This window comes from Channa argus, chromosome 15, assembly GCF_033026475.1.
Source record: "Channa argus isolate prfri chromosome 15, Channa argus male v1.0, whole genome shotgun sequence".
In the NCBI taxonomy this organism is placed as follows: Eukaryota; Metazoa; Chordata; class Actinopteri; order Anabantiformes; family Channidae; genus Channa; species Channa argus.
Genome location: NC_090211.1, coordinates 3,467,670 through 3,485,005, shown reverse-complemented (window position 1 = coordinate 3,485,005; position 17,336 = coordinate 3,467,670). Strand labels below are relative to the sequence as shown.

The 17,336-nt window shown below is 39.4% G+C and overlaps 1 protein-coding gene across 1 annotated transcript in view; it reads left to right on the top strand.

The window, feature by feature from the left end:
* Nucleotides 1-12,904, top strand: part of stx1b (syntaxin 1B) — a 52,300-nt gene extending 39,396 nt beyond the window's left edge. The window contains exons 4-10 of the mRNA XM_067476125.1: nucleotides 37-111; nucleotides 4,573-4,646; nucleotides 6,062-6,170; nucleotides 7,495-7,568; nucleotides 9,218-9,355; nucleotides 9,455-9,565; nucleotides 10,425-12,904. Of these exons, the coding sequence (XP_067332226.1) occupies nucleotides 37-111; nucleotides 4,573-4,646; nucleotides 6,062-6,170; nucleotides 7,495-7,568; nucleotides 9,218-9,355; nucleotides 9,455-9,565; nucleotides 10,425-10,505 (662 nt within the window). The 3' untranslated portion in view covers nucleotides 10,506-12,904. The remainder of the gene's footprint in view (nucleotides 1-36; nucleotides 112-4,572; nucleotides 4,647-6,061; nucleotides 6,171-7,494; nucleotides 7,569-9,217; nucleotides 9,356-9,454; nucleotides 9,566-10,424) is intronic.
* Nucleotides 12,905-17,336: the final 4,432 nt, after the last annotated feature.

The following is a 17,336-nucleotide window of genomic DNA, read 5'->3' as shown; positions in this document are numbered from 1 at the left end:
ACATTATCCTAAACTTTGTCTTTTTGTTCTTTGCAGAGACCAAGCAGGAGTTGGAGGACCTCACAGCTGATATCAAGAAGACAGCCAATAAAGTTCGCTCAAAATTAAAAGGTAAACGCTAACAAGCAGTTTTTATGGAAGTGACATTTTATTTAACGTAATCCTTAAAATTTGTGCTAATATTGCCATATTAAAACCCTCTAGAAACGCAGATCCCATCACCTGTTTCAGTTTTTTTCTCTGTGATAGATTAGTCTGAGGTGAGGGGTCACTGCAAGACTCATCATTTTTCTAAACTCAGGGGTTTGCCAAAGTGTCCGCACTCTGATATCATCTGTCATTTCCAAAGGCATTTGTATCGACTTTGTGTCTGCAAACAAAGCCAAGCTACGACTGATGACCGAGGAGTCGTTAGAATTTAAGCAGTGAGATAAATGATTAGACCGTGGACACCAAACTGTCACGAAGAGGCCACGAAAGCTTCACCCGAATGTCTAAATCCACATTTGCCTCCCTGAAGACATGAAACACCTTCGTAGAGAAAGATGAGAAGCTGCTGACCAGTTTCCTCATTTCATAATATATGCATCCGAAATCGGGCAATTTTCGGTTGTGGTGGCTTTGCCAGAGATTTACAACAAATCTAGGATCACATATCCAAGTGGTCCCAATCTGATATAGAATTATTTCATCATTTCCACTTCTACATTAGATGTGAGTAACTTGTTGACAACAGTGCAGATAAGAGATTATAAAACCATATTCTCTTGCCCACGCTACAACAGTGTAATAAATATATAAACGTATGTGCAATGTGTTTAATCCAAGGGCAGATCCACAGTGTCAGACGACTCTGACGTCCCTCCTGACAGATTTAACTTTAATCTACCATTGAAGTACTTTGCAATTAGTTCTTGTCTAACCTGTTGCAAATAGTGCATGAAAGCTTTGCTTGAGTCCAAGTCATGCTGTAAATGCTGTTTTCCTCATCATAATGTGGGAGTGTCTCCCACTAACCCCAGTGGCTGGTTTCATAAGAAAACATCATCATAACTTCACACACGATTGCACAGACAACACTTTGTCACTACCTTCCACGTCAACTTAAATTAGAGTTAACACCGACCTCCCCCACCCCCCCCCACCCCAATGCTGTGTAAAGTAGCATTTTGGTGCAGTAGCAGCATCTTATGTGGGCAGTGTAAAAGGGGTTATTGCCAGTTGCCTAACAGCAAATAGTGGACGAGGAGTGGTCTTTAAATCAGACATCAGTAAAAGAGTTTTGAGTATGACATTACTCTGATGAAGTGGGCATCTTTAACAAGCCTTTGCAAAGGTCCAGCCTTCAACACTGACATTATTTGAATAGGCTCTTTTATTAGAGGATTTATGGTTTTACACTCACAGGAAGAGAGAGCACGTTGACCTTCAGCTGCAGAAGACCAAGAAAATATTCAGAAACAGTGGTGGTGATTTATCAAGCTGTAATCACTGGGACAGCTTCACACACACACACACACACACAGAAGCACACAGGCCAATAAGCTTAAAGCTTCTGGAAAACACACATGCATAACCACTTGGTGCAGCAGTGTTAGTTCATACTGAGCATTCAAGGACATTACTGCTTTAATGTGAAAAGCCAGAGGTTGGACGGCATGCACACAGAGACCTGTGGACAAATGTACACAAAAATACTCACACATATTATGGTGATAAGTTTGTGAAACCACACACACACAGACAAGCAGAGTGTAAATATTCAGTCTGAGAATAGCTGTGATGGTGAAGATAAAGCTATAATTGGAAACCCCACGAGGCCTGAGTGTTATTTTACTGTCATATACACACACATACACACACACACACAAATACACACTCTGCAGCATACTGTATATGTGTCGTCCTTAGGGTTGTGCAAGCAAAGGGAATCATATGTAGGAACAGACTTCACCCACAGTGTCAACAGCAGCTACAGTTCTTAAAAAGCCATTGTGCCGAGTTACCGTACCATACTACAGCGTTCCAATCAAGTAGATGTAGAACAACATGCTTCAAGGCGACATAAAGATTATAAGTTATGACTCAATCACTTTCCTACATGTTCATTATTTTTACTGTAGCAGAATCTTTAAAAATTGAGATTATACAAGATATAAAATCAAAATGCTAATCTGTAATTAATACCAATAAACACTGATCGCATCAGCATCTCCAGGTAGTCAGAGTCAAGTCAGGTCAGGTCAAGCTGGGTCAGGCAAGTTAAGTCCAAGCAAGTATACATGTTTAAGTCACTGTGGGACTAACAGCCTTCATCATGTCAGGCCAACCATAAGTATATTTTCTGAAGGCAAAATAAAAACTACTAAAATTATGAAAAAAAAACAAAAACAAAAAAATACAGGACAATTTTGAACATGTAATTTCAGAACTTGCCTGAGAATCAACAGGTTTTTAAAGTTTCTCCAGCACCCACTTAAGTGACAACTAAGCTTCCTGCAGTCTATGTTAATAGCCTTGTTATAAAGACATGAATCTGCAAGTGTCATCAAAAAACAAACTAATAAAATTGCCCAGTGGAATTCAGGAAAAGTCAGCATCTACACATGGAAAGGTTAAGGTTTAGTCATTTTTGGATTGTGTGTTGTGATAAGAAGATTTAAGTATACGACGAGATATGAGGTAGTTTGAGGGATGTAATAATTATTAGTTCTTCTTGTCTTCAGAGAATTCCAGAAACTTCATAATAAAGAGTAAAAATGATGAGTAAGTCACTGAGCATTTGTAATGAAATTTAATACATTGTGATTAACAGGGTTCAGCTGCTGAAGACATTTTGATTTATGGACCGGGAATGTCCATAAATCCACTTCAACAATTTGTCTTAGAATGATCCGGTTTTCTTCAGTATCAGATTATTCCATTCATAATTATCTGTACATCCATTGTTATACTGTAAATTAAAATATCTAATAGCAATTTGAATGGATATAAGGGTCAGGTGCTTGAATCCATGAATATATTTTCACAATACTGATGCTCAGAATGTCACCAGCATGTTGTTTTTTTCACAGATTTTTACTGAGTATCAAATAAACATGTTTTCCGAAACTAAATAGGCTAAAGATTGTTCTCAAACAATCACTCAAACACACATACACACACACACACACACACAGTAGACATGTACCAGTACACAATCTGTTGCTTACTCACCCAGTTTTCATCTCACAGTCACATAAAAACACAAAAATACACTAAATACTTCACATGCACATAATATCACACATTGGTGCTGTGCGATATTGCTGAGTCATCATAGATCCAACAGAGAACTGCTGGGCCACGAGCCAGGAAACATAGACACACACACACACACACACACACACAGTGGAAAACATTATATAAGCTTTTCAGTTCATGTCATCATTCACTGGAGACAAACCAACATCATAGAGTCACATGACACTAGGACAGTTACCATCTCACACACACACACACACACACGCACACACTGTTCCAGCTGATGAGTTAATTATCAGCTGTGATTTTTTTTTTCCCAGTCTGTCTGTAACACAGATCAGAGTCTGTCTGACCTTGTAGAGATTCACCTAAACTCAACCTCTCCTGACGTTTATTACAGCCAAAAAAATCACACTTCCATTAATATAAAGTCAGAACTGCATTCACTGATAATTTACTATGTATATATTTATTATATAGGCTTGTATCCAGACTTACAGCTTTCAACATTTGTATATTATTAAATAGAAGGGTGTTATTGTTCATTGATTATGGATTTAGTACCTCTGGTAATCTTAGCTGTGTATGAGGGGCAATCAGGTTTTGTACCTGCAGCTCCTACACTTTGGATCATTGGGTTGGTAAAATTCAGGAACCTCTGTTCTAATACACCTCAGCATTGTACTTTATTTTCCTCCGTCGCACACAACACGCACGTGTCCTGCTTTCAACAGGTCAGTCCTCTGCTACTAGACGATTTGGCTAATGTTTACATGTTGTGAAACAGTTTCATCTGCATAATATGAATAAACAAACATTTTTAAGAAGAAAAATCACGAAAAATCAAGAAAATATAGTAGACTTCTACTTAATACACTGCAAGAGTTGGAAGCAGTACTCATTTACTTTAAGTAACAGTATACGCTCCACAAAACTGGGCTAAAAATGTTAAATGAAAAGTAAGTATATTATACGTACATGTAGGTCAGTCATAAGTTTTAACCTCAGTTTATGAGTTGTTCAGGGACAGAACAGGGTGTACGTCATTCAGGTTTCAAAAACGACTATACCCTAACAGCCTTGTGTGTGAGTCAATCAGAATCAGACAATCAGAACTGTAGTGAAGTAAAGTGTTTTGAAATTGCAATAGTTAAGTCTACATATACTTAAGTATACAAATGTACATGCTGATGGTAAAGGAAGTTGTTGTATTGTGGTGGCCAAAGCCTTCAAAATAAGAGCACTAGCTAAAAAGATGCTGAAATTGAGAGTGTTTTCTACTGTTTGACCACAATGTATTTGTCTGTGTGAATTTGTGTCTTTCTGTAGCAATCGAGCAGAGCATCGAGCAGGAGGAGGGTCTCAACAGATCATCAGCTGACCTCAGGATCCGCAAGACACAGGTGAGTCGAGGCTCATGCTTTTACATATGAAGGAGACAGTGACAGAAGATGGAAGCTACATTAATAGTGGCTGCACTTGGGTCTGTGAATCTTGGGGCTCTTTTTTTGGGGGGGGGGCTGCCATCTGGTTGTCAGTCAGTGTCTCAACAATGACAAACCATCGAAGGTTAAATTATACTTTTAGACATTTCAAGCAAAATCTCATCTATGTAAACAGGGAACCATCTGCACACCAGTTCTGTACCATCTGGCATCCGATAAATGATATACCCCCTTTCTTTCTCCCCATATTTTCCCTTGTGTTCCTGAGTTATTTACAAAGATATATTTTTATATATAGAAAAAATATATATATAAAATTTAGAAAAAGAAAATCTAAGGTTTAATACAGTTAGGCCCATTTTGAGTCATGTCCAATGGTACGTACTTTTCTTTTACCTTTAATTGTTTTTACATATATATATATATATATATATATATATATATATATATATATATATATATATATATATATATATATATATATATATATGAAATGAAAAAACAGCTGATTTAGTGATCTGTCATCACAAACACACAGACGTGCAGCAGTTTGTGTTCTTCTCTTGGCTCTGCATTTTGATTTGTCTGATTTGACCCTGCAGTATTCTGCTCTGTCATTGGCTGCTGCCCCCAACCTCCATCCCACCTCGTTGCCCCTCAACACAACCCCCTTCCTCCCTTCACACTGCTCCTTGCCGCCTCCTGCTGGTGGAGAACAGAGCTGCAGTTGCTCAGACAACTGCAGCATCAACGCCACGTTACACAACTACACACACCTCCACAGAATCACAAACACTGAATTCATGGAGAGCCTTTTTCCTGATAAAAAGTTTTATCAGGAAGCTTTTATATTTTTAGCTTTTATATATCCAAATACATTGGTAAATATCTTTATACCTATGCAGTGCCACTGCATATCTCCTCCTCAACTCATCACACATTGACATATGAATAACATCGTAATAGTAAGGTCACAGAATAATAATCACACACACCCTGGTTATGTGCAGTTGTTTAATTTAAAATTAGCTCCACTTTGACAACATTAAAATGCTTCTTGGCCGGGGTGGCTGTTGCTCAGTTGGTAAAGGCAGCTGTCCACGGAACACAGGGTCAGTGGTTTGATCCCCAGCCCCAGCTATATGTCGAAGTGTCTCTGGGAAAGACACTGAACCCCTAACAGCCCATTCCCCTCCCCAGCTGTGCAGTGCCGGTCCAAGCCCGGTAGAAATTGAAGCATCCAGCGTAAAAACTGTGCCAAATCAACATCTGGACAATGATCCGCTGTTAAAACATGTGTCATTAGTATTAATTAACCCGCACAAAAGAATTCGTGATTATTTCTCTTTTCCTTCTCTGTTGTCGTTGTGCAGCACTCAACGCTGTCACGCAAGTTTGTGGAGGTGATGACTGAGTACAACACCACACAGTCCAAGTACCGTGACCGCTGCAAGGACCGCATCCAGAGACAGCTGGAGATTAGTGAGTACCGAAACATACTAAAACCATACAGCAGATCAATCCTATCAATCCCGAGCACAATTCTAACAACCAACAGCATCCAACATGAAAACAACACCAAACAACAAACAATATTAACTGTATTAAAACTGCATATGGGGTTAAAGAAAGTCTTCACAACCTGGAGGAGGAATATAAAATTATGTTTTAGTGACATTTGCCTTGTTTTTATTGATTTAATTTAATGCACAAACTGTTTGACTTTGATAGAAGAGGCCTCTGTTTACGTCCCCTCTCCTACTGACAGTCGAAGTTGCTTTCTTTTTTAATGTCTCCAACAGAATTTTACAGTTGTTGTCTGAAGAACATCCCACTGAATCTCATTTAGGTCTGGAACTACAAACAAAGTAACAAATCATTGTATTTTTCCTTGTTATTTACTGGTGGTCAGGTAGAAAAAAAAACACTGAAGTCAAAACAGTGATTCCAGTTTAAACTCGTCAACACTCATGAATAATAAAGGAGCTGGACTCAGTGTGCAGATAACATTATAGGACAATACACACATCACACACACGGAGGAAAACATACACACATACACACAAACACAGACACACGAGGAAAGAGTGGATATGAAACCACTGCATGTACAAACACACACACACACACACGAGGAAAGAGTGGATATGAAACCACTGCATGCACAAACACACACATACACACACACACACACACACACACACACACACAAGGAAAGAGTGGATATGAAAGCACTGCATGTACAAACACACACACACGAGGAAAGAGTGGATATGAAAGCACTGCATGTACAAACACACACACACATATAAACAGTAGTACATGAAGATGATGCAGACAAACTGACCCGCACACAGACTGCAGATATTTTATTGTCTGCAGTCTGGTCCTGACCTTCAAACACCCACCGACACACACACACACACATGAATACGTAAACACATCTCTAATACTTCTGACACAGCAAAGTCTAAGACTTATTTCCACAGTAGTCTTAGAATCTAAAAGAGTCCAGCACAACAAGAAATATCTACATCAGCACATACAAGTAGCTGTGGTAGAAGTATGTTTATCATTTACTTATCCTAAAGTAGCAATACCACACTACAAAGTCTCTAAATACTAGTATTATCAGCAAAATGTACGCAAGAGTTTCATAAGAAAAAGGATCCTGTCAGTGTTATATGACTATTTTATTCCATATTTATTATTAGTTTATAGTTATAGTACGTACCATGTGACTTAGGTGAATATTCAGGTGTTCTCAGCTCTAAACTCTGTCTCACTGTGTGTGTTCTGTCTGCAGCTGGGAGAACCACCACCAACGAGGAACTAGAGGACATGTTGGAGAGTGGCAAGCTGGCCATCTTCACTGATGATGTAAGCACCGCACCTGAGCCCAGCTATAGCTATGGGTCACTTTGACGTGAGCCATTCTGCATCCCTTAATGATTATCATTGGCTATAGGGAACGCAAAATGGCCATGAGGTGCGCTGAGACATCAAGTGAATACGGCCTTTGTCACATGATTGCAGGGGGGGAATGATGGGATCATGGGTGAGCGGCCAGTTACAGCACCACCGAGCTTTTATTTTGAAGGTGTAACTGCACAGGATCATTTGCCCCTCCAAATTAAAAGCTCACTTATTTGAGAAGAGGACTGCCACTGGCCTAAACTAAGGTCTGGTGACTGGAGTGTCATGTGACCTGATGTGGTGGTCAGTGGTCAGTACTGCAGATGGATGCTGCAACTGAACACCCAGCTAAAGATCAAAACATTTCACTGAGCTCTTGTGGTTGAACCACACCCACCTATGATGTCCCAGTGTATTGACAGTACTCTGTCACTTCAAATAGTGGAGGCCAATAAAAATAAGGTTCACAGTTGTTGTTTTTTTACTCTGAAAGCAGGTAAGTAAGTCTGACTCCAGTTACGTTTATGTATTAAAATTAATTTAAGTTTGGCAACTAATTCTGATTGAGTTTTTAGTCTTCTGATGAAAATGTGTAATAGTTTTAATCAAATTTTAGTAATTAGATTTTTTTTTACACTAGTTTTGGCCAACAAAACTAAAACAAATTTAGTCTAGTTTTCATCTGTGATCTGTTTAAAGCCATTTTGATCCTGTGCTTTTTACAGCAACAGCTGTCGGTATGTTACGTACAGTTACCACGGTTACGGATGACATTCTTGTATATCACAAGTATTTGTTCACGTGGTTCATTTCTCTAAATTGCGATTCAAAAACTGGTTCACCTATATCTGTCTTAAATGTGGCTCACTGGGTTCAGTGTGAGAAAACATGATTACCAACAGATTTCTTTATTAAACTGCATTACCTATGTTAAATGGTAGCATCAGGTGACAAAGATACAAATGTGACTGAATGTAAGTTGCTTGTTATTAACGGAGGTGTAGCAGCTAAATCAGCTTTTAAAGCAGAGATATAGTATTTTTGGACTGAGGCTAAAATTGTTTCACTGATGAAAGGTTACAGTTTTAAGACTTTTCTCAAAAAAATGTTTTGTCATAGTTTTTGAAATGATCCCAGTAATATCCTTAACATAACTAATTCCACCTACCATCTCATAAGCTTTGGAAATTAATATTTATTTATTTCCAAAATCTTTTTCAAGACTGGTCATTGGCAGACATGTGAGAGAAGACGTACACACAGATGTTCTAATTTACAAATAGTTTTTCAGCACTTCCATATTTTTCTTGGGTTGTTAAGGTATTATCAATTAAACTCTTAATGTACAGTTTTTTCACATTAAATTCCTCAGCTCAAAGGCTCAAAGCGCGTAATCCTTTCCGTTTCTACAAGGCTTTTATTTTGAAAGGTTTGTAGAAAGGGTTTCATTATTAAAACAAAGAGCACAGTGTAGAAGCAATTGGAAATATAATAAATAAAGTAATGATAGGATGAAAAGGATCTACGTTGGTTCGTTGGTTTTGGTTTGGTTGGATTTTCTTCACAATTAAATAATTAAATTATTTAACACACACAATTCAATTCTCCCGCAGATCAAAATGGACTCTCAGATGACCAAGCAGGCCCTAAACGAGATCGAGACCCGACACACCGAGATCATCAAGCTCGAAAACAGTATCCGCGAGTTGCACGACATGTTCGTCGACATGGCCATGCTTGTTGAAAGCCAGGTACGAGCCATGTCATAAGCAAATTAAAGTGGGACTAAAGGTAAATTGATCATTTTAGCCAACTGCCTGTTAAACTTTGTGGTTTATGTGTAATTTTAGGGAGAGATGATTGACAGAATCGAATACAACGTGGAACACTCCGTCGACTATGTGGAACGAGCCGTATCCGACACCAAGAAGGCCGTCAAATATCAGAGCCAGGCTCGCAAGGTAATTTTATCTGTGGAAAAGGATTCAATCTCAAATATTTTTGTATGGCAAAATAAGGTCAATTTGTGCTGCCACCACGTTTCACAAATTGGATCGAACGATGGAATACAGAGTTCACCAAACATAATGCTTCTCCTTTGGGAAAAAAACTCTACTTTGGCCTCATTAAATATTTCTCCAGCAGCCTTATGTGAGCAAACTGTGGATGGTTAGCAGTGCTCATTTTGGAGAGTAGTGGCTTCTACGTTGCATGAACAATTGCTCCTCTAAGATCTTCACAAATCTCATTTGTTTGACAGATGACACACTTTCCACTGAGATCAAACTCTGATTGTAAAGAGAAAGATTTCTCTTCTTTAATCAACGCAAGGCCTCTGAGGCTCACACCCGATTGTCACCCCAGTGAATGAAACATGGTCTATGGTCCGCAGCGAATAAATCGAAAAACCTTTGGGATTCACATTCTTCTGCCACACAATTTCATGGATCGTTTGTTTAGTTAGGCTTTCTTAATCTAGTTTTAAGACCAATATAAAAATTAGTATTAGGTCATATTTATGTAGAGATTCAGAAAATTCTAAAGAGTATGCAGCCTTCCAAGAGCAACTGTGCATCAGAACCAATACGCTCTGATGCACAGAATAAATATTTCTGCTGACCACAGCTTGTACTTAGCTTCTTCTTTTTTAGCTGCAGCTGAAAGCACATCTGTGTACACAGCAACCCACTCAGCTGCAGAGTACAAACTCAAGACAGTGGACTGTATAAAGTACAACCTTCAAATTGACGAGAGCACCCTCACTCTTGCGTTCCTTCCTGATTAATCCAACGTGTGTGTCTCTCCCATCCCCCCCTGCAGAAGAAGATCATGATCATCATCTGCTGTGTCATCCTTGGCGTGGTCCTGGCGTCGACCATCGGCGGCACGCTGGGCTTCTAAGATGCTCCACCAACTGCCGCTGTGACAACCAACACAGGACGACCGTCCGACAGCCAGCAGAGAAAAGAAACACCAACAATGACAACAACAACAAAAACTTGAAACACAAATGCAAGACAGATAACCAATCAGCTAGGAAGAGATAACGATCCAATCACAGATAAGAGGAAACACCACGGGGTTGGGTGGGGTTAAAAAAAAACAAAGACAAAAAAACACAATAAAAATGCCATCACATTATAGCTGACTTAAATACACAACATATACAAAAAGAGGGTACAAATAAGCCTACTATTTATTACAGATGTACATGCAAATGAAGCAACACATGGGTTAGCTACCTGTAAAAATATGACCTATAATAAGACATTAACTTGTTTGTTTGTTTGTTTTGCCTTTTTTCTTAATTTTTACAAGTTTCTTTCATTTTTCGGGAGTCTCCAAGGACAGTGATGGTGACCGCTACTGGGTGGGAGTTCTGCAGGAGGAGCATTCCAGAACCAAACTTTATTTGTACATTAGTTTAATACATTTATTTCCTAGTAGAGTCTCTGGGATTGAGTGCTTTGTAGAACGTCACAGAACACGTTCTTAAGAAAATGTGCTCGGCTTTCCAATTACATGTTGTCCTGCTACAGGACGTTCACCTCAGAGAAAGAACTCTCTGGAGCTCTAGAACTCTGTGTTGCGCTCTGGAACTGAAGGATCCAGAGCTGTCCTGCAGGACGAGCACCCTTTGGCTTTGGTAGAACCAACATTGTCCCCTTGTTTCTGGGGGGGAGGGACTGACCTCGCCGTTGACTCAGCAACATCTTTAGACCACCTCTTACTGGTTGCACTCTCCTGTCATTTACCTCGGTCTATTAAATTAACTTAGACTGGCAAAAGTCAACCTGCCACATGTCACTTGAAAACCAGCAAGGAGCGAGCGTGACATACCGCCCACTGGGATGTTTTCACAGCCAGCCAACTGATTGGGAAAACACCATGTGGGTTTGTGTATGTGTGCCATAGCAACGTGGCAGGTTTCCACGACAACAGCCTCCCCTTTTTGTCACACCTACCCAACCAAAGAGCAGGCGGGAAAGGAGCCTGGTTTTCCAGCTGAATACGATTTGGCCGGCTGCAGAAAATTTGAAATTTGACTGACAGGTAATAGGTAGGTTAGAATGAGGGGGTGGGAAGAGTTTAAAGGAGGGTGGGAGGAGACAGACGGTCAATCTATGCAGTTTAGTTAAGAGGAAGTCGACTTGTCCCACCTCGCTGTAGAAACATTGTAGTCAAGGCTGGGTGTCATCTCCAGGCTGTCACGGCTGTTCTTCCTAAAGATTCTAAAAAAATGAAGAGAACACATTAAAAAGTCAAGAAGAAAAAGAAAGTAAAACTAACAAACAAGCTAGACAACAAATGAGATGGATAGAAAATGCAGAAAAACCTGAAGATGTTGGCGCGCCCTGTTAACCTGAGTGTTGCTGTAACAATTTTGCCATTTCTTTTTTCTTTTTTTTTTATGGGGAACGCTTGCTTGTTCCGTGATGCTGCTGTTTTAGTGCGTGCGTGATGTGTCCTGTGATGTAACGGCCTGAGATCATTTAGCCTGTATGATTTGACGCATTTGTCCGTTACCTCCCTCCATCCCTCCATCTCCTGCCTGAGTGATAATATGTGTGCGCGGGGGGGGGGGGGGGGGGGGGGGAATGTGTGGGGGTGAGGGATTGTGGGTATCGAGAATTTACATTACTCTCACACAATTTGAACAACTGAGTTGCACAGGTGCTATTGAACAGAAGAGGCTTTTCCTATTGGTGGATTTCCTCCATTGAAGCCTGTAAAACATGTGACACACAATCACTTACATTCACGACATAGCACATGCATGAAAAAGTCATATCCACATTAAAACAGAGACTGGATTATTCCGTTAGCACATTCATTGTTAACTACCCTGTGTTACATCATGCCAGTGTTAGTGTTAGACTTTGGCGCTTAGCATGCTGTAGTGTTAGCTTGTATGTTTAGATTGTAATTGTTTGACAAAATAATCTTACTAGCTTTTTCCTGGGGTTTAACGCTAACTGTTTGGCTTATTTTGCAATTGAAAAGCTCTTATGATGGCTGAAAATGTAAGGAGAGGCTAGTAAGTGGGTAGGTAGGTGATTTTTGTCAAACTGGTTAGATTTTAACAGCACCAAAGCATTTTGCTTTTCCACTGGACACTGCAATATAGGCCACAGGAAGTAAAAAAAAATAAAATAAAAAACAGCAAATGTTTTTACTGTGTACAGATTGCGTTAGCATTAGCAGTTAGCTACTTCGTTCTACACAGATAAAACTATACAGAATTAAAAACGCTAATGTCAAATAAACTCATTAGTAAAAGAAATTTGTTACCACAGCAAAATGGAAAATTGTGCTTTCATCAGCTTTGCTCCAGAATGGGACAACATTTGTTACCAGATGCTATTGTTTAAAAGCATGTTTTTATTTGATGGCTGTTGATGTGGTCTGTGTTGCCAAGTAACATAAACGTGTGTGTGTGTGTGTGTGTGTGTTGCCCCAAACTGGAGCCATTTTAGTGGAAAACACAACAGTATTGTTATTCAGCCTTTCAGGAGTGTTTTAAAATAATCTGGGCCAAGGCCGTCTGACACAGGGGTTCCTATACTTCTGCTAAAGCCTTCGCTGGACGATCCTGTCCCATCACATCGCAATCACTACACTCAGAGCAATAAAGTTAGTGGGTTACACTGCAGTTTCATTTGAAAGAAACTGTGTTAGCTGGCCGTGTCGCGATTCTGCCTCCAGTTCAAGAGCTGTAGACTTGCCAAGTGGGCAGACTTGTTTCATACGCATCTATACAGTACATTTCTGTTACATTCTCCTAGTTGGAGGCCTCCGTGGCTTCAGTGGATACAAAACTCTTCTTACTACTGGTGTTAATGTTTTGTTTTTTTTTCCACTTTTCAATTCTATTTTATTTGGAAGACAAGAAGCCAATGTGATGTTGTGTTTGAGCGTTATCATTAGCCATGCCGTGGCTAACAATCTTTAAGATCATACTAGCTGCTTCTGGTAAGAGCAATGTGTAGGCATGATGAAGTAGTCATTGCTTCGTTCTATGTTGTTTTCTTGGAAACTGTACTAGTTAGCAGTGTTAGCTGTAGGTGTCTGTCACGCTTACGTAGTCACTAGATGAAATAACGGGGCATTTTTAGCTCCATGTTTAAAGGGGGTTGGTCACTTTTATTTTATTCCTCAACTTCCCAGAACCAAAACTTAACTAATGTATTCACCAAAGTTAACTAAATGTCCCCAACTCCTCCAAGCAGCAAAAATCCAATAGATGTTTGTTCCGATGAATTATTTAGATGTGTAGATTTAGATCAGTAGTTTTGCACTTTTTCTGCTGTTGTTGTGTTATTATGGCTTCAGTCTGTTATTATTAGTAGTTTAAGAGTAATTGGTTTCTGTTTGGAGACTGTAACCCTGGATCTTTCCACCATTGAGTTACACTTTTAATTTGAAAGTCTAGCGCTCTGCTTCATTTTAGAAATTTTCAGACATGTATTTATGAAATTTAAAAGCTAGCTATTTTTAAACTCTATACCTCCACCAATCACAGTGCTTTTTCCATTACCTGCCAGTTGCTTCATAAAGTCAGGCATATTGAATTCAGTTACATGTTCTCGGTTGTTGAATTGTTGTCAAAGTGACGTCGTGGTCGCTACGGTAGTCTTGTAATGGTTAGGCGGTGGGTGGTGATTATGGTGAATATAAGTCATATCAGTGATGTGAGGATGCAGTTTTAGCACCAGCCATCTTGTTGACACTGACATTACTTTGGCATTTGTGTGTGTGCGTGTGTGTGTGTGTGTGTGTGTTTCTGTAACATTCCTGTTCTTGTCTGGCAGCCATCCATCAGGCCTCGCCACCTTCCTCCTGGGAAAGAAAACACCGACAAACATCACAAAACCATAAGGGAATTAAGGTTTTGGTTAATTGAACAACTCTGCAAAGGTTTGGAAGTTTGCCTGAGCATTCTGTCCCATCTCTTTGCCTTTTCCTTTCTCTTTTTGCGTTGTTTGATTTTTACAAAATGATGACATTGGAAATCGGGGTTGTGCCCCTTCCCTTCTCTAGCCGTCCATCCGGTTGCGTGTAATAATGATAGTACATTTTTAAAAAGGCATGCAAAAGTGTTGTGGAGTTGCATGATGGTGTTTTTTGTATCCCAATCCCAACCTGCCCTCCTTGTCATGCACTTTACCGCTCACTGGACCTGGTTAGCATGTTAGCTAACTACTCTTAGCATTCCTACATAATCTGCATTGTTTTTTGAATTAGTTAAATGTTAAACACATGTTGGCATTACTTGTCAATATTTGCCTTGTTGGTAACATTTTGTTGGAACAGTAACTGGGTTTTTTAAGACATTTTGGGCCAAGGTTGATCTTTTAATGTGAACCTGTGAAAGGCAAAACTTTTTAAATATGCTGCCATCCACTTGAGCCATCCTGCTTCCCCAACCCCTGATGTGGACCTTCAAACCTCCCGCTCGGTCATAAACCACTGGTTTCCACTGATCTCTGGGTGTTGCTTCCACGGTGGTATTTCTGTTGTGTTGTTGTGGCAGAAATGTCCACAGTGACTTAAATTATTGTTAAAATCTGAAAACATTGACCTCTGGGCTTGCCTCCTCCACCCGGCCTTGTGTGTGTGCAGCATGCCGCCCTTCCTCTTCGGTGAAACAAGATTAGTGCATAAATGCTCAAGTGTGTGTGTGTGTATGTGAGTGTGTTTGTGTAAGAGCAGCACAAGTTTGTTTTGATGTGCATCCAATCGCAGGACCACGGGTTGCAGCCGTTCGGTGAATTCTTTGTTACTTTGTTTTCTGAATATGGGCTGAGATTAATGTGTCCGACATATTTATAGACACCATAATCACTGTTATTGTTTTTATATTTATTGAAATTCAAACCAAAGCGTTTTTTGCTCAAGCCCTTGTGTTCTCGAAATGTTTGCAGCAAATATCAAATAGCACAACACAAGTCAAGTTTACACAAAGATATCTGTCGCAAATAAGAGTATACGTTTAAAAAATTAGCCAACGCTACCATAACTATAAAATTACAAGCCCAGCCCCCCCCCCCTGCCCACCACCAGCCCTCACTGCATGTTGGTCTGTTCACCAATCAAATGAACATCCCACACGTCTGCCTCCACCCCCACTTTTCTTGTCCTTCCGACCGTAGATGTTAGTTTGTGGTCTGATTAGTAAAAAAAAAAAAGAAATATGACACATAATCATCTGTAAAAAAATTACCATATGTACTTTTCTCCTCCACTTGAGGCATAATATGGAGACAATGGTGGTGTTTTTTTTTTTTATCCTATTTATTATTTGCTGTTATTCTTATTTCTTGTTTAACAGTCTCCGTGTTCACACCACAGCATCGATGATTCTCTGCAGGTTTGAAGGTTTGCTAGCTAGACACTTATAAATCTTGGTAATCTTGTATCTTGTTTCATGGCTGATGGCACACGGCCAACCAACCATAGCCTCATTTTTGTAACTCTTCTCCACAGCCCCATATAGATTTTTTACTTTGATGTTAATCCTGATTATTATTACCACAATGTCACTGCTCGTTTTTGAATGCTTCTTGACTCATTACCTCTACTGCATGCACAAACATATATTTTCAATTATTTTACTAAGTCTCCAAATTGGACTACCCTACGTAATTTGTACCACCTATATACAGATACATAAAATGGCTTCCAAATTATGGTTGTGAATGTATACGTATATGTGCATGTAGCAGAGATAATGGATATTGTTACTACAAATGAAGAAATTGAGGAGTGATATCACCCCGTTAGATAGCTAGCTAGCTCTCACAGACCTACAGTGAACATTTTCCTGTGTGTGAGAAAGGACTGCGGCCTTCTCAACTGAAGTCATATATATAAGCAAAATATGTATATATATATATATATATATATATATATATATATATATATATATATATGTATATGTATATATGTGTGTGTGTGTGTGTGTGTGTGTATATATACAGACACACACACACACACACATATATACACACATATATATATATAAATCTTACACCAACATACTGCATTTCTATAACTGTATGTGGCTCTGTGGCCATTACTGCTTCTGTTGGCTGTGTACAATTTTTGTCAGAGCGGGGTATAGAAAGCAGGAAAAAATCATCTGGAGAGAGTTTGGGTGCGACACCAAGAGTCCAAAGATTGACTTATTGATAGCAATTACCCTGTGTGTGGGAGTTAACTTGGCGTGTTGTTTCACACACATATTGAAAATTCTATTGTAGTTTTTAACACACAAAGTGTGTGTGGGCACAAGGCATATTGAAGTTATTTCTGCAAATGAAATTTACAGCAGCACAATGTCTGCCGACAGGTGTCTGTCTTCCAAGTTTGAACTCAACAGACATCGAGGGTTTGTAAGGATTCAGGTTAGTCGTGGTTTTTTTTTTGTTTTGTTCCTCCCTTGTCGAACAGTTAAACTCTTCTCTACGATGATTTTTGTCTTCCTGAAACAATTTTCAAAAACCAAAACCTGTTCAGTGTCCTGCTCTGGATGATGATAAAATGAAAACATTTCTTTTTTGTGGCTTTGTTCTGCTCTTGTCAGCAGTAGCAGCTGCGACTAATTCATTGTTGTTTCTGATGATGATTTATTTGATGCTCCCGTATGTCTTTTTACTATCTCATCATACGAGACAGTATTTGGTTTGTATCAGTGTTTTTTTCCCTAGTGGGAGGAGCGGGAGGGGTCGG